Source organism: Myiozetetes cayanensis, unplaced genomic scaffold, assembly GCF_022539395.1.
Source record: "Myiozetetes cayanensis isolate MyiCay16 unplaced genomic scaffold, myiCay2020 scf10, whole genome shotgun sequence".
Classification (NCBI taxonomy): domain Eukaryota; kingdom Metazoa; phylum Chordata; class Aves; order Passeriformes; family Tyrannidae; genus Myiozetetes; species Myiozetetes cayanensis.
This window is the reverse complement of record NW_026086605.1, coordinates 16,336,087-16,362,225: the sequence shown is the minus strand read 5'-3', so window position 1 is coordinate 16,362,225 and position 26,139 is coordinate 16,336,087. Positions and strand designations below refer to the sequence as shown.

Genomic DNA, 26,139 nt, shown 5'->3' with positions numbered 1-26,139 from the left:
AAACCATCGTCCTTTTTTTTTTTTTTACTGTTTTTACGTCTTCCCTCTCTGTTACTTTTGCTTTATTGCTCCCAGACAAGCCCAATAAACGCTGGAAGTTTTGTGTGTGTGTCTGTGTATGGAAGAGGGAGATGTCACTTTTAATTATTATTTTTCTAACAATCAACGCATCACACGGGACCCTCCCTGCTCTTACGATGCCTTGCGGGAGCGGAGCTGCAGCCCTCCGCACCCCCTTGCCCAAGAGGGGCCCTCCCCAGAGGGTAGTCCCCCGGCCCCGTAGCCAGCAGCCTCTCGGGGTACGCCGCAGTCCCGGGCGATTCCGCGGCGCCCGTCCGGGAGCGGCGGCCGCGCCCTGACCCGGCGCTCTCCCCTTGCCGGGCGCTGACCTGCTTGTGACCTACAACACGGACCGTGACATCTGCGTGAACCCGGCCGGCAACCGCGCCAAGTTCACTGTCTATCAAAATAACGAGATACGGTGGCCTGAGCACCGATAATTGCCACAGGAAGGCTTTATTATCTCCCCAGCTGTGTATTCCCCAGCCATCGGCTTGAAAAGAATCAAATGGTAAAGAGTGAAAGGGATAATTAAAAACATCTTGGAAGGGGGTCAAGAAATTAACAGCCTAATATGAACAAACTTTGATTACAAGTAACAATTATTACACTTCATTTGTAAATGCTCGTGTTTATCTGCAAACAAAATCAGTTTCAAGTTTTTTTTTTTTTAACTAGATTCATGTTACATTTTTCAGCGGGTGGCTACAGGGCTCGTTAGCGCTCGGGGTAATTTTTAAGTGCGCTGCTGGAGAAGCCCCGACCCTTCTGCACCGGGCTCAGCCCTGCCCGCAGCCCTGCCTGCGGTGGGACCCTGAATCGTCCGCGGTCTCAGTCAGCCAGCAGCTCCTGCTAATTAAAGTTAGTCATTGCCTTGCACCCACCATCTACTGATTTCACCTCAGATAAGCAAAAGATTCACCTTTCAGGACAAGGTCAGGAGGGGCAGAGGCTCTGGTTCGCTACAGGGCTGGCCTGCCAACAGCACTTAACTCAGCCCTGCAGTTCAACCTCTTCCAGATTTGACCTGTTACATTTGGGAGCCACATTTCTGCCCCAGGTAGTGGAGTGGTCACTGCGCAGCCCTCAGACAGCCAACGGCGGCACACACCCTGCTGCAGTGCCCCAACACAGTCAAGGGGGACTGGCCAGGGTGAGGTCATTTCTAGCCTCGTACTGAAGCAGGATGATGACAGAGTTTCAGGAGACTGGAGAGCTCCCAGGGCCTTTTCAAAGGGACACTGTGCAACATTTTGGCCCTCACAGGTCAAGCTGGTGCTTCACATAGAGCACACCACACCACCAGGCACAGGATGCTCTGGAAGGACAAGGCGGATTATTTTCCCCACTGCATCCACACAGGATGCGTGACAGTGGGGAGCAAAGGGGAAATTGAAGAAGCCTATAAACATGTTGTAGCGGATCAAAGATCTGGCTCCAGCTCTGTTATCAGTACACAAGCAACAGGACTCACTTCATTTTACACGGGAGAGAAACACCCTGTGGTGGTACTCAAAAGCCATCTAGAAAGGTGCTTTCAGAACCCAAGCTTAGCCCCAGCTACCACCCTGTGGATGGACCCTGGAGCTGCTGTCCTGGCACTTTCCCTGGCAGAGCTAGGCTGACAGGTGACAAGGTCAGTCTGGCCAGCCAGCCACCACAGGGCCTGTATCACCTTGCAAATGTCCCCTCTGCAGTGTGAACAGCATCACCAGGAACAAGGGACTGTCTACCACAAATCAGACATATCCAGAAATGTCCATTTTCTAAATGTTTTCTTCCCAAAGCCCCCTCCCATGCTTCAGTACATCCTGTGGAGAACCCAGAGTGGGGCTTCATGGCAGACCCCAAGCAGCAGCACAGTGCTCAACACAACATATGCAGCTACTACTACTGGGTGAATGAGAGATACCCTCTTTGTGCCAGCTCTAATGGGAAGTGCAGGAATGAGATTAAATATTTATAATAAAAACCACTTTACACCCTATTATTCTAGCTAGAGCTGATGCCATGAATTGGGCAGCTCTGTCTTGTGTTTTCCTGCAGAGCCCCCATCTTCCTTCTTTTTACATCTAAAAAGCTACAGTGTTCAGGATGTTCATCCTGCCTCTCCTAAAACACACACACAGGAGACAACCCGGTGACAGAAATGCTCTGGGAGCCGTAGCTGTGGGCCTGGGAGTTTTGCTCCACAACCCTGTATGGAGTGGGGGCTCTCTGAGCCCTCATGGCGTATGCTCCCTGCCAGCAACTTCAGTGGGTTTTGCCCCCAGGCTGGGGTTGAGGTTCACCCTAGTGCTCAGGGGTGCAGGACCCTCCCTAGCAGCCTGTACACTAGGAGGGGAGAAACAGACCTTTAGGTTTTGCTCTGCAGTGACCCAGTGCCATACCCAGCCTGAGGCAGTGGAGACCTGCACCCAGCAGCTGTGGAGGGGCATCAGCTCCAGGGCTGAGGGGAGCAGTGCACCCCTGGCTCAGGCCCCACGGCCATGGCCAGGCTACAAGGGGTGGAAGTAGAGCTGCAGCCCATCATCGACGGGGTGCACGATGGGCACGGTCTGCATGGCGGGGTAGCCAGGGGTGGCCAGCTCCCAGCGGGCTGTGCTGACCAGCTCGATGGCCAGCAGCTTGAGGATGGCCTGTGCCAGCTCCTTCCCGATGCAGCTCCGTGCCCCACCACCGAAGGGGATGTAGTGGAACCGGCCTGCAGCCTCCGTCCGGGCGGCACCGAAGCGGTCTGGGTCAAAGCTGCTGGGGGGGCTCTGGTAGACAGCAGCTGTCTCATGTGTGTCACGGATGCTGTACATGACACTCCAGCCTTTGGGGATCTGGTAGCCCTGGGAGGGGAGAGAAGAGGGGAGGAGAGGAGTGTTACATACCCGTGCTAGTAGAGGGTGAGCAGAGGACAGCCCCAGCATACTGCCCACCTGATCTGTAGCTCCTTTTCTCCCCAGCCGAGCTGGGACCCACAGAGGTTGCTGGGTGCCACCTCCCCCAGAGCTACACTGCCAGGCACCACCACTGTGCTGTACTTGGATGCAGTGACAGGCAGCAGTTCCCTAACAGCCTGCAAGGCACTTACATCGAGCTCAAAAGTCTGCAGTGCCGTCCTGTAGCCTCCGGAGACTGGGGGCAGCACCCGCAGCACCTCCTTAATCACACAGTCCAGGTAGCGCAGGCGGCTCAGCTTCTCCAGGCTGATGTCCGAGGAGCAATGACAGCTCTGCCTTGATGGTGCCTGGAGCTGGGAGCCAGTGCAGAGGCTGCTCTGGGGGAGGATGGGCTCCAGCAGGGCACCAGACTGGAGGGAACCTTCCTCCACTGGGGCCGGGGGCTGGCTTTGATCCTTGTGAACATCTTTGGCCACGGAGTGGAAACGTGGTTTCTCTCTATCCCTGCTCTGCATGGTCAGGGTGTCTGGGGAGGGTCCTGCAGGGTGGCACTCACACTGCTGGTACAGTTCATGGGACATCAGCTCCTGCCTTATTTTTTCAATCACTGAGGGGTGCTTCAGTAGCAGGAGGATCAGAGAGGTGCTGGCACTAGCCGTGGTGAAAAAAGCAGCAAATATGAGCTCAATTGCTGACTCCTGGGAGAGGAATGAAGGTGACAAGTTTGAATGCCATTTTAAACTGTTTATGATTTAAACTGTTCTCACCTTTTTCAGATTTTATCCCTCTGCAGAGTGCCCTAGCTCCCACTCTGTTTTCCACAAACCTGCACCTATCATGGGTTGGCAGGGAGCAAACCATTTATGAACTGGATATCCACTTGCTAAGTGACTGATGAAAAACAGAAACACAGCTGAGTACACATCACCACCAATACAGCTCATCTGAGCTTTCCTCCTAAGATTTACCAATTTTAAAGCAGCATTTTAACATGCATTATAGCACACTGAGTGAAGTCCATTTCAAGCATTATGCTTTTTCTCCTCATCTGCCAATTCCCCTTTGCACCCACCTTTTAGTTTTCTGCCCAGGCAGTGGATATGAGTGTGTTTATGCACAAATCCTAGATGTGCTGGCAGCTAAAATGGATTGCATTTGATGCATCTCCCGTTATAATTGACCATTTGCTTATGTGGGAGGGGACTGAAGCCAAGAGTCAAAAGCAGAAAGACCTCTCTGCTACAGCAGGTCAGCCTGGGAAGTGCTGTAGCTGTCAGGGAGCACACACTGGGCAAAGGACTTGCTCACCTTTCAAGCTTTACAACCTGAAGCACAGCAATATTCCTGATAGCTCCACAGCAGATGTATCCATTACAAGTTAGGAAGTTAACCCGCTTAGATAGATGGACCACAGAACAGTCAAATCTGTCGTACATGCCTTGTCCCAGTTCACAGATCCCCACACAGCTTCCCAGTCTTTGCAGGACTGTCTGCAGGGTCTGTATGGCACAGCACATACCAGGTTGCTGTGGGCTGTTTGCAGCACCCTCTGGTGAACTTTGGCAAATGGTTTACCAAAAGTTAAATGTTGCCCAGAGCTGGGTCATGGCATATCATGTCTCTGACAGCAAATGTAATGCTCAAACCTACAACACCATCTGAAGGTGCCAGCGGCTCTGTAGCACAGGACTAGGAGCACCAGGGCCAGAGGCCAAAGACAAAAGCTGGAAGCTGCCACCCTGGGAGGACTGGGACCTGGTTGGCTCTACAGAGCACTAATTGCTCCAGTCCAAGGGCAAAGCAGAGCAAAATCCCCCAAAGACACAAAGCAATTTCCTTTCACACGACTGTGTGTCTGGACTTTAAACTGTTCCGACATAACCCGTTCTGGAGAGGTGAAGCCACAAACACAGAGAAGGACACCTGAAGCCTGAACATACTTGGACCCAAGTCTGATAAGGTCAAGGGTAATGTAACAAGGATGACTCTTTGCTACCATCCCCAGTGCCATATATTGGCTGGACTAGATGCTTTTGCCAAAGTGCAGCTCTCAAGGGCATCTTTCAGCTGAAATGAAACCTCTGGAATAACAGATCCCTGTCGACCCCTATCACACCTCCTGCAGGCATGAGCAGGAATTTTTACATTCACAAGGTAGCAGATCCAGATGAAAAGAAAGCTCTCAGTTCCACCACTTGCAATTAAACCCCAAGACATTTCAATAGCATGCAAGGAATTTAGGGCAAGCTCTGCGATTTGAAATAACAGCCTTTATGACTCTCTGCATCAACCTCTGACAGTGCTGCTGCAGCAGCTGTGACACTGAGCTGCTGACATTGCCTTCCTGCTTCTACAAGGCCAACATAACCAGTGCCTGGAAGGCAGCACCTTCCCAAGTTTCACCAGTATTGTCCCTGTGCTACAGCCCAACTCCCTGTCCTGGGGGTCACGACAGGCAGCATTACAGTTCCACCCATCCAGCCAGTGACAGCACTGTTATGTAGGATGGAGTTTTTTTAATCTTCCCAGGGTTTTAAATCATTTAAAACAGTACTTTTGGCAAAGCAGTATCTCTTTAATGAACTTTACATTTCAAGGGTCCTGGTGAGTTCATGCCAGCAGTGTATTTAGGAAAACTTCTGGAAAGACTGTCCTTCCAAATAATTTGAACACAAAGGAAATTACTAACTAGTCTGTGCCAGTGTTTGGAGGGTCTCTCAAAGACAGATGTCTCTGAGACAGCTTTGAACTTTTTATCCAATTACACCATTTAATGGAATAAGAGCTCTGCTACTGTTATATCAGAGTGAATATTGCCATACTCAAAAGCATAGGCAGTTTGGTTTGCAAGTAATTTTGTTAAATACAGACAAGATAGAAATTTTCTAACCGTAATGCTACAGGACAGCATATCCTAAAGTATAAATATATGTACTTTTATATATAATATATATTGTAGTATATCTTATATACTATAATTTCAATCAGCTGGCCCCAAATTACTGCCATGGAACTCCATGTTACATTTAATATCCCCTTATTGCATTTATGGTCAGAGCCAGGGACATGATGAGAGATTGTGAAATTATTCAGGTGTAATATTCATGTGAACACTAACAGAGATTAATTAATCTTAATCAATCACATTTTTAATATTTCAATTATTTAAAAAATTACATTGTAATAAAAATATTCTATTAGAATAATATAATTAATTATAATAAAATTGCTTTATGAACATATGCTGATTCTAATTATATCTACTAGTTGCTCAAAGTTTTTGAAATATTTTAGATTTAGAGATTACCTTTTTACAAAATATTTATAAAATATTAATCTTTAGACAGTTTTCCTTAAATACTTAAGTAAGCAGTGAAACTACCTTTAAACTATATTCAAATACTTTTGAACTATATTCAGCTGCTATACCCATGCAAAACTGCTTCAAAACTTGTTATATAAATCCAGTGTCATCTGTCGTTCACTGATACCAAGTGACCTGGAACTATGAATGATGCAGTACTAATGACAATTTTTTCCCAAGATCTTTGGGAAAACACTCCTCACATTCAGTTGATGGTTTAGGTTCAGTAAGGACTACTGGGTTCATCCTTACCTTTAGCTCCTGCACGGTGAATTCATTGCCGTGCTCCTTGGCACTGTTCATTATGAAATCCAGAGCATCACTGTGATCTTCTGGGTTGCTTCTCTGCAGTTTTTCCTGTATAGCCTTCTCCATAAACTCATGGAGCATGTCCCGTGCTTTTATTCCCTGTGAGAGGCAGACAAAGTTCAGGAGAACCTTAGGAACTCCCCCCCTCTCCTGACATACCAGGGGAGCCCACGTGTAGCAATCCTTAAATCCAGGATCTGTAACAGCAAGAACAGTTTAGTCTGTTGCCCAGCCCCAGAGCCTTGCAAGAGGCAGCAGTTTAGCGGGAACTGCTGCATGTTCTGTTGCTTTGCTGTTGAGAATCAAATACAACAAGTCACAAGAAATTCTCTGAGAGGAAAAGACAGCAGTAAACCTGCAGTACCAAGTCCAGAGGCATCTGCCTCTGTCCAAAAGAAGCTTGCCCAAAGGGGCAAGAAGAGGTAACTTTTAAATAAAACTGACTCCAGGTAGCAAGGCACATCTGAGACAGGATCAAATGAGTGGCTTAACCAGGGAAAAACACACATTAATCATAGCCAGCTCATCTTCAGTTGTGTTGCTCTCCAGTGCAGCAAAATAGTCATTTAAGATCTCAACAAGTCAATTGATCAGCAATCTCTTTGCAAAGTGGGATGGAGTCACAGAGTGTGTGGCTCTCTATCAAGATGCTTCCTGCAAAAGCCAGAAGGATGAGATTTGGAATGATAAATGGCCATGATCAGATGTTGGAAAAAACATGCAAAGGCTTAGATTTGAGGTGGGAAGGACTGGACAAAGTAAACAGGGCGCAGGGAGCAAGGGAAAAACAAGGGGACCTAAATGCAAGTTGAACATATTGGTCTGGGGCCAGACAGGCTGTGGCTGACCTGAGAGAGGGCAGAGAGCGGTAGGCTGTGAGGGGTGAAAGCTCACACTGTGCCAACCTGTGAAGGAAAACTGGACAGGGAAAACCAGAGCTTTGAACTGGTGAAGAACAGCAGGAAGGCTGGGGGTGAACTGGGACTGGCTGGGTAAGGTGATCCAATGGGGCAGAGCTCACAGTGGAAATAAGAGATGAGGGAAGACCTGGCTAAAGTGGGCAGGAGACTTCAGCTGTGATAAGTGTGGAGAACCTAAAGCCAGAAGAGGGAGTAATGTGAGAGGAGGTACACAGGACAGATACCTAGAGCAGGAGTGTAGGGAGGCAGGCAAAGAGGAGCAGAGCAGCAGGGAAGAAACTGCAAGTTGAGGCAGAGGAGACTGTGTGCCATGTTCCTCTCCCTGGGCTGTCTCTGTGCTGCTGGGCTACAAGGGACCAAGGACCATAGGAGGTCCCAAGTCCTTGGCCTGAGTTGCACAGGGGTTGCTAAACTGAGCTGTGCTGTGCCCACCTGTCTTTGTGCTCATGCCCACAGACCCCTCTGCTGTGGGACGACACGAGTCCAGTTGGGATGAGACGGGACGGGCCCAGACATGATGAAATAGCCAGAGGCAATGTGGGATGAGGGAGAAGAGAAGCCCTGCATGGTACAATGACCTGGAGCCAGCACCCAAAGGTGCTGGAAGTCAACCAGGAGCAGGTGGGAAGTGCAGAGAAAGGGAAATGGCTGAATTAGGTGAGACACCAAGCCCTCAGACCTGGAATGGGGTGCTGCAGATGTCCTGGCCCATTGGAAGTGCCCCTTGGCGGGTCTGGGGACAGGAGGTCTGTGCTGCCAGGGCCTAGGCCCTTGCCCCCAGCCAGAGGGAATGGGACATGTGGCAGTACCTTGCGCAACCCGCTGAAGGGTATGTTGAGGGGCAGGGAGAAGAGGTTCTCCACCAGCTGTTCAAATGTTTTGGCCAGATCCTTGAACTGCTTTTCCTCCAGGCAGAGCCCCAGCAGAATCTGAGCTGCAATGCGGAAAGTTAAGGTTTTAGCGGAGGAATAAACTGCGATGGAGCCCGGCTCCATGCACCAGCCCCGCAGCTCCCAGCTCACAACCTTCTGGATCCGTGGAAGGTAGCTCTCCAGGGCAGCACGGCTGAAGACTCTGGCCAGGATCTAGGAGGAGAAGGGGGGAAGAGAGGCAGGTAGTTAAAGCAGGGGGGGCACACGTCACCGAGGCTCAAGCCTGGGCGGAGGTGCCGCTTGGGCTGTGCGCCCTGTCGGGCTGGATGCAAGGCTCACCTTGCGGCGTTGGCGGTGCAGGTCACCGGTGGAGCTGAGCAGGGTGTGGGAGCCCAGGATGATATGGGTGCTCTGGGGCCACTGTGTGCTGACCAGCGTGTGCTCGCCCAGAAGGATCTTGCGGATGTTCTCAGCGCCCGTCACCCGCACCACGGGCCGGCCCAGGAGGTGGGTCTTGAAGACGTTTCCGTATCTCTCCCGCCGTGAGCTATGGAAGCGGGAGCCCTGGGGACGAGCTGCGGGTCAGCCTGTGGCTTCTACCAGCCCCCTCCCAGCCCGCCCTCATCCTCCGGCACCTTACCTGGAACAGCCAGTGCAGAGTCTCCCCAAAAAAGGGCCAGCCCATGGAGCCCTTGGGCAGGGGCAGGGCGCTGGCCCGGTCCCGGCTGAGGCTCCAGCGCAGCGCCCACAGGTGCCGGCACAGGGTGACCAGCATCGCCAGGACCAGCAGCGCCAGCGCCGCCGCCTCGGGCCAGGAGAGCCGGGCCGGCATCCTCCTCCAGCGGCGGGGACGGGCGGGCGGCTGCGGGCGGCTGTCAGACCGGCTACCGGGCGCTGCACGGCGGGCCCTGCCGGCTGCTGCCCGCCCGGCCCCGCTCGCCTCCTGCTGCCGGTTCGCCCCTCGGCCACATTTATATAGATATTGGCCACTTACGCCCGATCCACCTTCGGAGATGACGTATCCGCTGCATATTTAAGCGGCGCGGCCAAGTGCGGTGATTGGCGCCGGAGAGCCAGGCACAGCGGCCGAGGGGCGCGGGGCCGCGGCGGGGCAGCCCCCCCGGGGATGGGGGCCCGGCGCCCCCCTCCCGCTAGCCGGCGGCTGGACGGCTACCCCGGGAGCGGGGAGCCCCCGGCGCCCCCTCGGGCCAGCCCTCCCCGCCGCCCGGCGAAGGTAGCGAGTCCCGTCCCGGGCTCCCCCGACCGGGGAGCGCCCCAGCCCCGCCGCCCCCCGCTGCCCGGACTGCAGCGGCAGTCGTGACGATCCTGCACTGCCCCCGACCCGCACCCCGCCTCGGGGCCGCCCCGACCCCCGACCGCCTTCCCCGGGAGTAAATCGCCACTGAGTCAGGACCCGTACAGGTCCCGCGAAACTGGCTCTGAGGTGCGTGCCGGTGTGTGAAATTAAACAGGAACACGGGCGAGGTTTATCTTACTGTATTTAGACCGTCAATAACTTAAAAATACAGCAAAAATTTACATTATTTTTACACGTTCCATTTGGTTTGTATTTGTTAGACATTCTCTTAGTGTCTAAAATAGCCAGGAGGGGACAGTGCAAAGAGACCGGTGGTGGGACAAAATGCTAATCGCTGGGATGGGGCTGGCGGTAGAAAGCGCATACTGACAAACAGATGCGGCACGAAACCAACAGCGGCAAACCTATTCCTTACTGCAGCCTGGGAAAAAGAACCCGGGATCTTACAAAATAGAATTGGTAACCCTGAGGAACAAAACCAAAACGAAACAAAATGTCACATTATAAAGAACTCAAATGGTTATTTACATTCACGACCTCAAGATTAAACCCTTTTGGAGAACAAAGTCTGTAAGTCCTAACGCTAAATAGGTATCAAGTCTAGTTCTCAAGTAGTTTTCAAAGGTACTAAAAATCAGAAGACCTTTTCATACCTCCAGACTACAAAATCTGATATACAAAATTATGTCCAGTCACTTTAAGGCTAATATACATTTAACGCAGGAAAACAATAGGCGGCATCTGAAACACAAGTATCTCAATGCTTAAAAACATTAAATTAGGATTCAACCAGAAAACAGCAACTAAGGGATCATTTCTCAAATAGTTCCTACCCAGAACAAAATTTTGGACACCATATCTGCAGATATTTAAATAACGTATTTACAGTTCAGCTGTTCCATGTACAATACGAATGCGCTGGTTTTCATTGTACAGTCTCATTTTTTACCATTTGTTTACAATATACAAAATAGTATTCGAATCATTAAAAATACATACAAAGAATTGTTTGTTGAAGACTCCATGTACAATTCATCCACTGCATTTTTCCTTTACTCGGTCAAACAAATGTCCTAACTGGTATCACTGTTTGCTTAGTAGAAATAGTGGCTAAGAAACACCTCTTGGCATGATGTGATATTGTTGATTTAAGAGGCCTATGTGTGCTGGGACATACCATTCACTAAACTCCTAAGTTGCTTTACTACAGTCTCTATTAGCTTCTGCTTGTCACGATCATTCTTTCTGAATTGAGCAAATATGTTGTTCTTTTTGCTGGAGTCTTTCATTCTAGAGAAATAAAAAAGCAAATTACACAAACACATTAGAAACATTTTGAAAAGGAAAAATCCGACTATTGAAATAGGTTCCTCCTTTTGTTCCTCTTTTTATCTTTCTGCTAATAAGAACTGAAAGATCACAAACCTGCTATCTGTGTGTTTTTAAATTAAACTTCTGCAATGCAGAACTGGTTTTAATAAATATTACTTCACAAATAATATTAAGCAAATACCCCTTCGGCAGGACCCTGGCCCTACCAAATGCCATAAGAAAGAAGCAAACCATAAAACCCGTTAATATCATCTGCCTCCATGGCAAATTCAGATGCAGCGAATGGGCGAATTTTGCTCACCGTCAATAACGGGCATTGTTATCGCTGATTTCCCGTAGTAATTGATTTAAAAACGAAATTCGGGAAATTAAATAAGTTAAAGCAGCAATATTTTGTAACAATATAGGCGATACGTACCCTCTGTGAACTCTGCAGAAGACATATTCATCATAGGCAGGAGAGGAGAGAAAACACTGTTAGAAAACGTCTTTAAACGGCAGTGTGTTCTGATGCGGCTTTTACCAGCAGGTTGGTACCGGGATGGCGGCAACGGGCCCTCCTTATCCTGCCCTCCCAGCCCACCCTCCAGGCCGGCCGAAAGGCTCGCACCGCTTCACCACGGCCAAACCCCACGCGTTTCCCTTCCCTAGAGCGGCAATTCGGGCAGCCGCGGGCTGCGACCGCGATCCCGGCACCGCCCGCCGCTCCGCGCCGCTCCCGGCACCGGGACACGGCCGTGCTGCGCCGGGCTCCGGCCGCGCCGCTCCCGGCAGGGCGGGCGGCTCCAGCCCCGGCCCTGGAGCCGCCTCCATCCCCGTGCCGGCAGCTCCGGCCCCCGCACTTACTTCTCCAGGAGCGTGAGGGCCGTGCTGGGGTTAACCCGCAGGTACTTGGAGGTGGCCTGCCCGTAGTCAGCCAGGTAGGTGGACCAGTCCCACACCATGAAGAGGTCCAGGAGCTGCGGGGGGAGAGGCGGGTGAGCGAGCGCGGGGCGGCTCTGCGGAGAGGAGGCCGGCTGCAGCCCCTCGCCGAGCCCAGCCGACACCCTCCCTTCACCTGCCCATTTCTTTCTTTAACATCTCTTGCCTTCCTCCCTGCGCAGGGAGGCAGCTGTGCAGGTTCGGCCCTAGGAGGGGATGCTAATGGCTTCATGCTTTGCTGTTTGGGAACTTGCTTTGGTGTTTGGGAGCTTGCTTTACCGTGGGGAGCAAGCTGGGGATGTTCATACCTGCTGCTCCTCATAGTAATTTAAAGCACAGGTTCAGGTAGTCTCAACTAAGTGAATTAAACATCTCCCGCTGCACTCTCCATTGTGACTGATCCCCAAAACTCAGTGCCAAGCCCTGGGCACACTTCTGGCCCAAACAAACCCAAACACTTCAGTGTAGGAACAAAAAGCCTCCAAGCGCAGTCCTACGCCTGGCTGCAGTTTCAAATCAGGCCTTTGACTCATGATCTCAGAGCTGCTCTTCAGCAAAACAGCCTGCTTTTACAGTCAGACACGACGCAGAACCTCCAGCAGCCAGCACCCTCGCAGCCCTCCAAGCCTAATTCCCGCTCCACCATCACGGGGTGCAGGCCAGGCACCGCTGGGCACCCTGCCCAGGCTGCCAGGGGCCAGGACACAGGCAGCCCCGCTCGGGGAAGCCTTTCCCACGGCTACCTGAGGGCCGCGGGCCCCACTGCCATTGACGTCAATGGCGGGGCGCCCCCAGCTTCCCCCTTCGTCTGGTGCCTGGCCTTGTCCTGCTGCTGAGGGCTAACAAGGGCTTGTTCTCAGGCTGCCCTGTGTTAGCCAAACCTACTGTTAAAATAAGCGTGAGGAACCATCAGCAGCACTTCGCCCCAGCTCATAGTGCCTGTAGCAGCGTAACCTACAGCCGCTGCTTGCCTGGAGACCTGCTGAATCGCTAATCCTGGAAGGTGCTGCAAAACAGGATTTTCTGTAACAAAACTGCTTTAAAATATGTAACAGACTACTGCAAGTTACAGAAAGAAACACGTGCTTCTGCTAAGTCCTAGCAGAGCTGTTACAGCTGGGGCACAACAGTAGCAGCTCCTGCTCCTGCAGGCAGAGCTGCAACAGGTGCCCACTCTGACTTCTCAGGCTGTGCTAAGAGGAGGACTGCACCTTCAAGAACCTTGCCTTACTCAAACTTCTCAGCCTGATGAAGTGCCAGAGGTGTCCAGTACTGCTCATCCCCAAAATCATAACGCCAACTTCATTATAAAATAAAAGCATACAGTAGCAACATTTCCTGCCTTCATAATGAACTTCTGACACAATTATTGCTGTTGACCCAAAGACCTCCAGGGACTATTACAAACCTCAGTGACATCTAGATTTTACATTTAACTATCTCATATGGATGAAAAGTATTTAAAAAGCAAGGAAGCTATTTCATTCTCTGCTGACTTACATACCCATGATAGCTGACAAGATCAAATGCAAATAGTTCTTTCCCACGAAGCATGGACACCACCAATTCTCCTACTGAATTGAGAGCATTCCTTTAGTCACCGAGCAAACAGACTTGGGAAGGCTTGTAAACTTGGGAATTAGTATCATTTGTGAAACCCACAGCCTGCATATTACTCATCACTTCTTATTACCTGTGTTACACAGTCAGTAGTGCCCAGTCCTCAAAGGCTGTGTGAAATTTAAAAGCACAACCCAAAGAGTGGAAAGGTGGGACAAGCAGATGCGCAACACAAGCAGGGAGGATAAAGCTGACAACCACAGGAACCCAAACTACATAATGTGGTGACTTTGTGTTCCCTCTCTCTTCCAGAAAAACAAACAATGTATTAATAAATTACTGCTAATTACAATGCTACTTGTCATGGGTTCCACGTGGGAGATGGTTTTTAAGAAAGGACGTGCAGTTCCCACAGTAGGTGTGTTTAGTAAATCAAAGGTGAAAGATTTAATTTCTTAACTCTATTGTAAGATTGAAATAGAGGATTCTGGGTAAATCCTAAACAACCCTGAAGCTCTGTATCCTGTTAGCAATGTGCAGCCCAAAGCCATCAATGACTGACACAATTACACAACTGACAAGTTCAAAGAAACTTCTCTGACAGTATCAAATGAGTGATTTCCATACTATGCTTTCAGTGCTTGACTCAACTGTCTGCTTGTGCCATGGCTCTAGGACATCTCAGTGGTAGTGACAGCTGTGCTGGAAGATTACACCTCATTTGTGACCCAGCCGAACACAGGTAGGCATGTAGGGCTCTAAACAAACCATGGAGTTTTGCTTTTCAAGACATGAGGTAAAAAAAGTCCCAAGAGAACAAGAAGCATATTCTGTACGCTCTAAGTCCTGGCTCTGAAGAAAGAACACCTTGAGAGACACTGTTGGTGAGGGGGAGCTACCCAGAGCTTGGTCAAAGAGCTGCACACAACCAGCCTCATGCTAATAAATCTCCTAAGTTCAAGTAGCTGTCACGACATGGGGCAGGTAACTCAAAGGACTAGGGACATGCAATCAAATGACATGTGCCACTCAGTCATAGCTCCCTTCCCTCCTTCTGCACAGTGTCCAGGGGCTGCAATGTGACAGCCATGCCCTGCCTCTGGAGTAAATGTGGCAGGAGCTGCAGACCCTGCTGGAGACTGGACTGCTGCTGCGCACAATTATGTATTGTGCATTTTGTCCCCCTCACAGCTGCAGTTCTGCACTGTGCCATATTGCTGTTTGTAATGGGCTTTGACAGCATGTACTGTACACTGTGGGTGGGCAAGAGCCGCCTGGTGTGCAGCTCTTTGGATCTGTGTCCAGCCATTCATATCACCTGCATCTGACCTGACACTTGGGCTCAGCGGAGGTACGGTCAATGCAGGCACTTTGCAAGGGGAGCAGGTTGGTGAGCAGCCAACTGTGGGAAGGACAGTCCAGCAGAAATGTCCCAGGACCACCACATACGTAATGGGAAATAGCTTCAATCCACTTATACCAAGCTTCACTTGAGGACAATCCCAAATTCACCTTCACTCCTGCAGCCATGCTGCAGAGGTGTCAACCCTACAACATGCTTCAGTTTCTGCTCCTCTCTTCCTTTCTGATTTACACTGTCTTTTGCTACACAAATGTGTGCCTTCCTTAAATGAAGCCCTTTAATTCCTCTTCCTCATATAGCAGAAGTGGGATCGTTGTGGCCAGAGGCATATGATGTATATGAAGTACAGGAGAATTTACTGGTTCTGTGACAGTATTTTTACTGTGGCAACTAGAATCAACTTATTAAAGGCCAGTTAAAGCAACATTTCCCTACTACTATTTCATCTACTAAAACTGTCACTATTACCGAGACAATAACTGAAAATGAGATGTGTTGTCTAGCAAGGAATGGCATACACTGTCATAAGATAAATATGGGCAAAGAGTGGGTCCTGGCAATAAGTATTTTCCAGCCTCAAAAATCAATCAAAGGCCACCGAGTGTAGCACATCATACTTGTGCTACTGGATGTGACTTCTTCAAGGTTAGAATATGTATTGCTTGCCTTGAAATTACAATAGAAAAATGTTTATTTTGCATATGCATCTTTCCAAAGTTAACACATATGGGGAGAACTGCAGACCAGACAGGAAGACAATCTGTCCCACTACTCTGAGAATCTAGAGGCAGTGCAGCCCATTTTAGCTGTTAGTCAGCCACTCAGCCTCACCTAAGGAGCCACCCGAGGGTGCTCAGTCAGAACCAGCTTATCATGCAGCTGAAACACTATGAAGCACCAAATACACTGCATAGACATACTTCTACCCAAGAACAACAGCATAAATCCCATAATACCCATGAAAAATAAGAATAAGCTAATACAGGCAATACTATACCTGAGTATTTTATAATGAAGCAAAATACGCTTCCCTAGGAGTCACAAGCAATTATTCCCTTCTGACTAGGAGTAATTTGCAGAGAAGTGTGCTTGTCTGAGTCATTACAAAACAAAACAAAACACAACACCAACAACAAAAAGCTTTAACCTTTCAAGTATACCAGACTGAGCATCCAAACTGTCCACTTACTTACAAGATAGGGTAGTCACTTTCCCTTATTTATAGGATTTTGCCTCTTCTAAAGGTGTGATAGAAGGGGACCCTTTAGCCAACATCTTGGAACCATCAAGGTTGATGATCATAAAGCAGCATGTTTCTTTTACTGTACACGAAACCGTGTTGCCTTCTCAAACCAGTGGTCATATACATACTTTTAACATTATAGGGAACTTACACCTCTCATTGCTGTTCTGCACTTTTATTTCAAATGATGTCCTACAATGCTTTGGTTTTCTAACCCTTTGTTCATGTCTAAGTACTTTCTAAATGCCTTTTATGTCTAACATTAGGTCTCTCTGACAGAAATAAACACCATTTGGGGAAAAAAGGTGTTTATATGAACTTACATAAAAGTTTATAGTAATTTCTTACATTATACAGATAGCACTGCTATTTTTAATTAGAATATTTTTATTTTAAACAGAACAATTTTATTGTAAAAGATACTAAACTATGTTTTGGTTAAAAGAGGTCCTACTTTAAGACCTTGCTAGCTAACAGGATCGACTAACATGAAACATTACAATATTGATGCTACAGGGGAAAAATTCTTAAGATTTTAGGGACAGAATTCTGGTTTCAAATAGGGCACTTGCACCCATTCTTCATAGTTAGTACTCTTGTGTTTTCCCAATATCTAGGTGATACAGCCGTGTTTGGACAGAAATTACTGTTCCTCATTGCTCCCTAAAGCTTTGTCTTGTATTACCTAAAGTTCAGAGCAGCTCAGCCATAGTCCTGTATTTAGGCCATCTTGTAATTACGTGAGAATTTTGTGCACTGGGAACTGCTGGAATCAACCATCCGGCCCTTTCAATGCCGTTTGAGCCTCTTGTCACATCCTCAAATATCATACAGATGCCCTTTCCTTTTTACTTTTGGGCAACTGTCAGGAATAATCTTGGAAGAGAACGCAACTTTGGGAACTAGCTATGAACAGAGTCAACACAGCAAGAGACGGGAGGAGACATGAGCTTTGCAGATGGAAATGGGGGCAGTATCCATTAGACAACAGTGACTGTGTTGGTTATACTACAAAAATCCTAATTGTAAATTATCAAGGTAGCTTAGTACAAGCTGGAATGGTGCCTTTATCTTTTCTAAAGTAGCATAAGTGTTAGCAAATAGCTTTGGTTGTACAACAGACACCAGTGATTCAGGAGCTGGAGATAAAAATGAGGAGTTGTACACTCAATATCGTACTTACCTTTCAGTAAAGTCAAATATTCCATCCAAAGAAAGTAATTCTTTTAACATACAACTGTCAGTTACATCCTTCTGGCCCACTCTCCTTGCTCACAAGCTGAATATTTCTTATGTTGAAGTTTATTAACCCCTAATCACCCAGTTACTTCTGGACTTGATTGCATGTGTAATTACCTTTTGTCAGGTACAATTTGCCTGATAAACATGTCAGAACACTTGCTGCTTAGTCTGTTGAAACAGATAAATGCTGTCTTTCCACAGCCTTGGGACATAATTAACAGGGAAAAAAAAGGCAGTTATAAAAACACACAGAAGCTGATTCAGTGAGGCAGGAGTTCACAGCGTGCAGCCCGCCAAGGCCCATTGCCTGGCCCGCTACGCTTGCCTGAGCTCTTATTGAGTTCCAGCCTGCTGTGACAGGGCAACGGGGGCAGCCCTTAAAAACTGAGATTTAAAGTAGGTTTCCACGTGAACTTCAAAAAAGAGTGGGATGATGCCTGTTTGAAAAAAAAAAAACCAACCCAACACAGCGAAGCAGCAGATAATGAAATTGTTAGAGTCCCTGTCATCATTATGTGTTATACGCTCAAGGAGACTCTCTGGGATGGGACCAGAGAGTCCTGGATTGGGAAGAGAAAAACCAAGAGAAGGCAGAGGAAAAAAAACCATGAGAAAAAGCAAAATGGTCAAGATTAAACAGAAATGCTTTGTGGCATCCTTGAGCTCAGTTGCTTCTGATTTCTGGCCTGTAGTATTTGCAGGTTATGTACCCGTGCGCTACGGGGAGTGCGAAGAAAGAAATCCTTACCTGACCTCTGGATAACCCAAACAGGAGATTAGCCCATTTCCAAGCAAAGCAGGTTGTCACACTGTTAGGCCAATTGCTTCTATTGACACTTTGCATAAACATCTTACACAGGGTGATCAGAAAGGACTGTTATGCCATTAACGCTCTTTTTATTTTTTTATACCTAAGCCTTACAGAATAAAGGCCCTTCTGAGTAAGGGATAACAAAAGGGTCAAAAGGTCACAAACATTCTTTTAAGCAGGCAAAAATCGGGGAAGTTTAGATTCATTGAAAAGTGCAAATTGGAATTTTTTTTTTTTTGCATCTTGGGACATTCCAGCACACTCAGCTTTTTCTAATTTCACTTCTACCAAATTCATTAATCTACTTAATTGTGCGATTTTACTTTTACTTTTCAATAACAAAAATGCTACAGTCTTCATTTTAGAAAACAGCAAGCTGTCTAACCTTCTCAGCTAATCAGTAATCTAAACAGATTTAGACACTACCATTAAAATCCTCATGAAGACCAGTGTGAAAATACATGGAACTTTTTCTTGGAAGTGGGATGACTAAACAGTCTCTCATGTGCAGTTTTCACGTATAATTTACACAGCGTGTGGTTTGCACTGTGTACAGCAAAATATTCTATATTTTCTTTTGTTTTGGTTTTGCTTTGATCAGAGATGGAAACAATCTCCCTTTAATAGTATAAAAGCCACCTGCTGGGCATCACAGACTACAGCTAATTGGTAAATTCTTTGAAATTTTGATATAATGGATTTTGACCTCTTTAATTAAAAAAACCCCAAAGCCTAGAATACGGTGAACTCTTCTGGGAAATGAACAGTGCCAAGCATATACAACTGCAAGCTACACTCAACCATTTCTTAGGAAAGAGTACAGAAATAACATTACAGTTTTTTCCTTGAGGATGCATGGCTTTTGACCTAGGAAAAAAACTCTGTGACTGTTGTTACCTATGTATCATTTAAGTCACTAAGGAAAAGAAATAGCAAATACACTAATATTTCAATTATTACTATTTTTATTGGGTTTTGGAGCTAAAAAATGCCAATCATGAAAAGGACTTCTTCATTTTAAACAGAGTAAACTCACAAGAGCCACTCACAAATGTCCCTGTCCTCAACATTTCCTACTCCAAGGAGCTCACACTGTACCAATACACCACACCTTGTATTCAGGACAAATGGGTTTGATGACTGAAGAGGAGGCCTGTCAACCAAAATCATTGTTGTTTCATAATTTCTGACATAATGTTAACCTTTCAGTGGAGCTATAATCTCATCAGTTTGTGAACTCTGAGGCAGCGCTGTCTTTCTTTTGTTAAAACACTTATTTATATTCTGCCTAGCATAATGAGGCCACGGTCCATGACTGGGACGCATAGACACTGCAGTAACACAGCTACACAACAACAACACTTCTTTCATCTTTGCTTAGGTCTTGTGCACAAGTACACACGACTATATCTTACACAGGTATACACCTATTTCCAAGAAATTGACAAAAAGACCCCTGCACAGCCATGTAGATACCACCACAATTATTCACCAAATGTTATGTCCCTGTTTATTAGAGCCTGCACGTCATGAAAGCACTTACTAAATTGGAACTAAAGCATCAAGGACCAGAATCAGAACTGGACAAACACAAGTTTTGTTCACTCCAAACATTTCTTGGTCACAAAGGACAAGAGAAGTTATTAAAATATAGATATCTAAGTCCAGCTTCAAGAAAAAAAAACCCAGAACTTGCTAATGGTAGAATAACACTGTAACAACCAAACACAATTATCACTTAATCAGTAGGTGTTCGTTACTGCTGACAAATATCTTGTTAGCCTGGTTAGCAAGTCTGCCTGCCACTTGCCAAAATATTTTGTTTTATTTACACCTGGTGTCTTATTTTGTGAATGTGGTGAATTTAAAATCCCCCCTCCTGATCACATAACTGGAATAACGCACACTGGGCTTGTATTTCAAAGTGTAAATTGATCTCTTGATCTGTGAATGTCTCCCTATAGTTTATGCTACTCTTTTTCTGGATTGGTACAACAAATGGATTTTCAAAGTGATGTTATGGGGACTTAGCTATGCAATTCCCATTAGTGTCAATGGGGGTCGCAGGCTAAATTCCTAGACAATGCTTTGAAAACTGAGCCCTGGATTTTCAAAGGAAGGATAGTTTGTGTTAGAAAGGCAGTGTCTTTCAGTTTTTAAGCCACTGCATTAAAACATGCCTTTTTTTTTTTTTTTTTAACCACCATGCATTTAGAAATTGTGTCTAAATGTAGAACATTGAAATGTTCACAAAAATGAAACAATTTTATATTTTAAATGCTACCATCTGTTTCTAATTTATAAGTGAAATCATAAATGTCAGTATCTTGAATATTGGGATATAATCTTTAACACATTCATAAATGTACAATGTATAAACTCAGAGGTTATGACAGCTGAACCATTGGGAATTGTTGTTATGTTAAGAAGGAAACAAGCTATTTGTATTCATATATGTTTTATAAGCAAAAATTCTTCGAAAGGGCAGAATTTTTTCATAAAATCTGGATGTTGCAGTACACTCAGAATTGCCTGGTCTTGTTATATTCATGAACAAGTCCAAGTACATTTTTTAATCTTTGGCACTTCAAATGAATTTAGGCCTGCCTACAAAATAAAACGCTGTTGAAGTCATGTGAACAAACTTGTTGTTGTTACCATAACCAGAAAAACACTCACAATGTATAATTTTTATAATTCCCATTAAAATTTCAAGCAGCCCAAGATGTAACATCTGAAGACACTGAAAAACAGTTACCGAGACAAATATAAATAGCTAGGCCCTATGAAATACACAATATAGCAACAAATAATACCTCTTCAAAGAAGATTTGTTTAATTACAGTGAAAATGTTTATTATGAAGTGTGTTGCTCTTCATCATTACAGAATAAGCTGGACTAGTAGCAAAAGAACCGTCTTTTGAGTCTAGAAACAGGGAAGAGTTTGAAAAGCAGGAGCCTGGCAGACAGTCAGGCTCCGGAGGGCACAGGCTCGGGCCAAATTGCTCCTGTCAAGCGTGTTAGTCCGTACACAAAGTCCTTTTAGACAAAGCGTAAAACTATGTCAATGGTAAAATTTGTGTGGATTAAAAATTGTGTATTATGCAATGGTCAGGTCATTCACCATTTTTTTTTGTTTTGAGTTTCCGATGCAGAGGTGTACACACTCACAGAGCATGCAGGGGTGACAACTGCAGCCCCCCAAAACAGGCCATCTGTTTCTGACCTGGACAAGACTTTGAAAACAGAATTCCGTCCCTTACAATTAAGAAATATATAATATAGACAGTTAAATTTAAGCTGCCATTTTCATTTGGTTTCTGGTGTTTTTTAAACGTTTGCCAGTAGTACTTAAATAGTGACATTTACTAAAACTAACTTTTACAGTTTAGTTTATTTGAACTTTAATTTTCTATAAGCACTTTTTTTCAGTTGCACAAGACTTACAATAGGCTTGCTTTAAACTATGTGCTCATCTGTGAAATACTGCCATAAACAGCACATGATGAGGCATGGTATCTTAAAATAAGTTTCTTGGGGATTAAAACTGTATCACTTGCCTTAATCCTTTCTGTAAAAATCCATTTGAGTTGATTCACTAAAAAAATGTATCTAAATTTTTCAAAATCTGAAATTAAAATTGAATTTTAACCTCTTCTGGTTTAGAGAAGGTGTGACTAACTTAAAATAATCTAATTTGGTGTAACTAGAATAAAATTTAAACACAAAACACGTTCATTTCAAGTTCCATACTGTGTTCTGGAATTGAATGCTCTTGTCCCATCTGTCACATTTAATATTTAACAGTAATCCAGCCTGCAGTCTTACAAGTATATATACTATACTATGAAAAGTCATTATCTGACAAATGCTGTTTTCAACTAACTAATCCAAACTGTCCTTGTGTACACGCACATCGCACATTTAATCTATACAGTCAGGCTGCTGTACCCTAGAACTAAATGTCTGCAGTGTTCTGCCCAAGTATAATTAAAACTCCAAGTTTAAATTTCAGTCTGATTACTGCTGGGATTGAAGGAAGGAGTTTTCGATACACAGCCCTGGCGTGCAAACGCAAACTGATGCCTACGGGAAGACAAGTAAGCACGGCACAGCTCCGTGGCATCAGCTCCGTGCTCACACAGGAGGCAAAGACCTCAGCTCTCAGTGTGAAGCTGCAGCTCACAGAACAGAGCCAGGACGCAGCCAACCTGGGCACTGGGAATTAGTGGTTCGGTCAACACGGTGCTTCCCTCTCCCAGGGAATTATTCTCTTTCCAGTTATTTTGTGTCATATTCTGACATGGACAAAATGTCCACGCTGCATTGCTCCAGTTACAGCTGCAGTGCTCCAGTTTCTTCTCTTAGGTGGCCATCAGAACACTCAAAATTTTATACACTAGTGTCTCTCTGAAAAGCCTCTGCAGGAAGCAGATACAAATACAGCAACTGTTCAATAAAGTACCTCAGCTGATCTTGGGTGCTGAATTAGAATATGTGGAAAGCCATTAAAATCCAAGACATAACAGGCCACAAACCAATATAATTTTGTTTGTGTCCAGAAACAAAAATTCAATGCAATCCGTAAGGCACTGGCACTTACAGACGTGGTCATCATAAGTTTACTGTAAACAGATGATTATTTCTTCCAAAGTAGTGCACTCAGGGTATGGCTGCATAACCACCCTTCGTAGCAGATGAAGTTACATCCCTTAGGGAAAGCTATACTAGATCCGGGAACCACTGGACAAGGAATTCCACAATCAGTAGCTTAGGAATGTAAATGAAGACAAGTTAAAAGCAAAGCCAAAATCACTAGAAAAGAAGTTTCATATTCTTTCCTGGACAACCTTCACTTTCTTCTTCAGCTACAACAATACATTTACTTCCACATTTGTATCTATCAAATGACTCTAAAAACATTTTAGCAAATACTACAGCCCACATAACATCCTGGTCTTGTTTTTGTTAACTTGTAGTATAGACAACTTGGTTTAGCAGAGGCTTCTGAGCCCGGCAGGTTGCAGTAACAAGAAACCTGGATTTACTTTTTTGTTGGCTTTTTGCAGAAGATCTTTCTCCTCCTGCTGCTGTTTGCAAACATATCAGGAAAAACCTTTTCTGCTTAATGACAATTGTCCAATACAACCTCTTTTCTAAGAAACACATATTCAAGAAAATATTCTCCGTAGAAATTGATTTTTTCCTTTAGATTTTGCCTTTTCCCCTCACTTCTAAAGACACTATTTTCTTAAAGTGTTTTGTCTGAAAAATTATTTGTTACGATTGCTCTGAAAAATAGAGTAATTCCAAACTATGTTATATGTAATTTGTAATAATTAGTCTTCATATTTTAGCTCCAACACATCCCAATATACATGGAACTTCTGATGGGTAATAATGCCAAAATTCAGCCTCTAATGCCTCCTGCAACTCGAAAAACTCTTCCCCTGATTTTACTTGCCACTTTGAAATGTTATCCCTTTCTGATGAGTAATCCTGTGCTAGATTCTTTTGCTTCTTAAACGAACATTATTCTCACCCTTTATTGACTGACCACATCTATTATCACATGTAAGCAGTGTTAATCCTCTAGTAATTAACACTCTTATTAAAGTAATTTTAAAGCAAAGAAGTTTAAATCACATTATTGGTTTTATTTAATTAAGCTATGGGGACTTCTTCACACTGTCATTTGAGTTTTTAGCTTGTGCTTTTCCTACCAGTTATTCAAGTTCTCCCTGCACACATCACACCCTGACACAAACACACACAGACCACCACCACCACCAACTCACTTGCCACCCATTTACCTGTGTATTTCTATCTAGGAGTTATTCAACATCTCTCTCTTTCACTGTGAACTTTTTAAACTATTCTGCATGTTAACAGATGCAAGATGTAGACACTACACTGAACATTTTAACATTCCCAAAACTATAATTCGGATGTGGATTTGAATGATAGTATCAAATCCATCCTTCCAAAGGACTCAATATCTTGTTAGTGCCTAAAATGAAAGAGCCACTTTTAAGGTCTTTCTCATACGGCCTAAGCAAGGGCAAAGACTTTCATTTCAATTCCAGAGTGGCAAAAAAGAAAGGAGAATTTCAATGCACTGAGTTGTACCACTTAAAAAGGCCACTTTTTCTTTTACTTCAAAAATTAGTTAGGCTTTAAAGTTGCATTTGTGTGTGTGTATCTACTGCATGTTCCTTTCTATGGGAAAATATCTGATGGCCTATGTTCTCTTCTCAGGTAAGCTCCTCAACTGACATGTTTGACACAGGGTCAAAAGATGAAAACTGTCTTCTGGTTTAACTGCATCATGTTACACTGGGCACTTTGGAAGAGTATGGGCTAATTGTGTGTCCTCCTGGAACGAATTCCTGGAGGCACACTGCTGAAACCGGGAAAGCTTGTGTTCTCCTGGGAATAAGGCAATCCGACGGTTTCATGGACATTAGCTGTGTACTGAAAGTCCTTTCTTTTCTTTGGGTAAAAACATCTCTTCAAATTTCTGCTGTTTAAAAGAGAAATCTTCCAGCATATATCATGGAAAATGATAAACACAGAAAGAAAAGGATAACAATAAAGTACATTTATAAACATGAACCTACATTTTCCCCTTTCATCCCATATCTTTACGCTTTTCTCTCCCCATCAGGTACTGCCTTCACCTACCCATATTTTGATTTTTTTTTTTTTTTTCATTGCTCTTATTATGCACTCTTTTTTTCCCACCATCACACTTTCTATAACTGCAGGGTCTTCTAAGTTGCACTGTTCCTTTGCTATTAATGCTCTAGGCAAAGTCCTCTAGAAGAGTTTTTCTTTAAGTTATGACACATATATTCAGCCATATGTGAGCCTTTCCTGTAAACGTTATTTGTTATTGCAATATTCTTTGAAATAGAGCAACTTGTAACACAATACAGCTGACACACCCATAAGAGCCATAAACGTTAACACATATGATAAGTTGTGCCTAAAAACATGCTGGTTCAGTCATATTGCTTATAGTACAATTAGTTCACTTCATTCAGAAACCAGTTATTACAAAACAGCATGAAATTCAATGATTTCTTTTGCCAACTATTAATATCTTTGTGCTAACTTCATCTCCCAGATTTCACTGACTGACTGGAGGCAGTCAGCTACACAGAGTAATACTTCCTAATTTGTATTTCTGCAGTTATAGAACACCCAGCTGAAGATCACTATCACATTATGGTGCGCCCTGTACAAACACTTTTGAACATATGATCTTTTTTTCTAAGACACTTTGATCCAAATGAATAAACATTCATTATGTACATTTCACTAATTCAAGTCATTGCCATACTATGTGAGTTCAATACTTCCTTATATTCTTACTGTCCTGAAGCAGTGAATAAGTCTGGTTTTCTTGATGTAAAAGATTCCTTTGATTTTACTTGACTTTACATTTGCTGTACAGTGACTTCCAAAGATGAGATGGACTAACTTTCTTTTTCACAGGAGAAACTAGCAAAAGGAAAAAAAAAAAAACGGGATATTCTGTCCACCACCTATGATTGACAGATAATTTAGAGAAAGAATGGAACCTAGGTATGTTGATTGATGCAACTGAAAAAAATACTGAAGGCAAATCTGTAGGGTTAAAGGGTTAGCAGTGCTGCCCAATACATACTACATACCAGTGATACTACCAGTTTAGCTAAGGCTGGAGAATGTAAACAATTTTGGGGCAGAAATTATTGAATATGCTAATGCAACTACCAGTCCCATGGCTCTCTGATGGGAGACTAGGACTTAGAGATGTCAAGACAACACAAACAAGATGTAACTTGAAGGAAAACAGTAATTTTCTTCTCTTGTTTGTTCAATTAGCAATGTTCCTTCATTACTCATAGGAACCACATACCACTCACAGGATACAGAGGAAGTCCT

The 26,139-nt window shown here is 45.0% G+C and overlaps 2 protein-coding genes across 5 annotated transcripts in view; both read right to left on the bottom strand.

Moving 5' to 3' along the window:
* Nucleotides 1-73: 73 nt before the first annotated feature.
* LOC126653287 (cytochrome P450 26C1) lies at nt 74-9,248 on the bottom strand. The gene is made up of 6 exons (XM_050340842.1): nt 9,057-9,248; nt 8,756-8,980; nt 8,354-8,629; nt 6,568-6,723; nt 3,143-3,649; nt 74-2,897 (listed from the first exon to the last, which is right to left on the bottom strand). Exons 1-6 carry the CDS (start codon nt 9,246-9,248, stop codon nt 2,559-2,561), a joined length of 1,695 nt encoding a protein of 564 aa, XP_050196799.1. The 3' UTR covers nt 74-2,558.
* A 650-nt stretch (nt 9,249-9,898) lies between these two features.
* EXOC6 (exocyst complex component 6) overlaps nt 9,899-26,139 on the bottom strand; it is an 87,678-nt gene continuing 71,437 nt past the window's right edge. For all 4 annotated transcript variants that reach the window (XM_050335042.1, XM_050335031.1, XM_050335053.1 and 1 more), the window contains 3 exons: nt 11,913-12,025; nt 11,485-11,496; nt 9,899-11,024 (listed from right to left, as the gene is read on the bottom strand). In XM_050335042.1, coding sequence (XP_050190999.1) covers nt 10,892-11,024; nt 11,485-11,496; nt 11,913-12,025 — 258 coding nt within the window. In that variant the 3' untranslated portion in view covers nt 9,899-10,891. The remainder of the gene's footprint in view (nt 11,025-11,484; nt 11,497-11,912; nt 12,026-26,139) is intronic.

Coding starts and splice junctions, on each gene's coding strand:
- LOC126653287 (XM_050340842.1), bottom strand. CDS start 9,248: ATGCCGGCCCGGCTCTCCTGGCCCGAGGCGGCGGCGCTGGCGCTGCTG. Junction 8,981..9,056: donor CTCTGCACTGGCTGTTCCAG/GTAAGGTGCCGG, acceptor GCTCGTCCCCAG/GGCTCCCGCTTCCATAGCTC. Junction 6,724..8,353: donor CCTTCAGCGGGTTGCGCAAG/GTACTGCCACAT, acceptor TGCCTCTCACAG/GGAATAAAAGCACGGGACAT.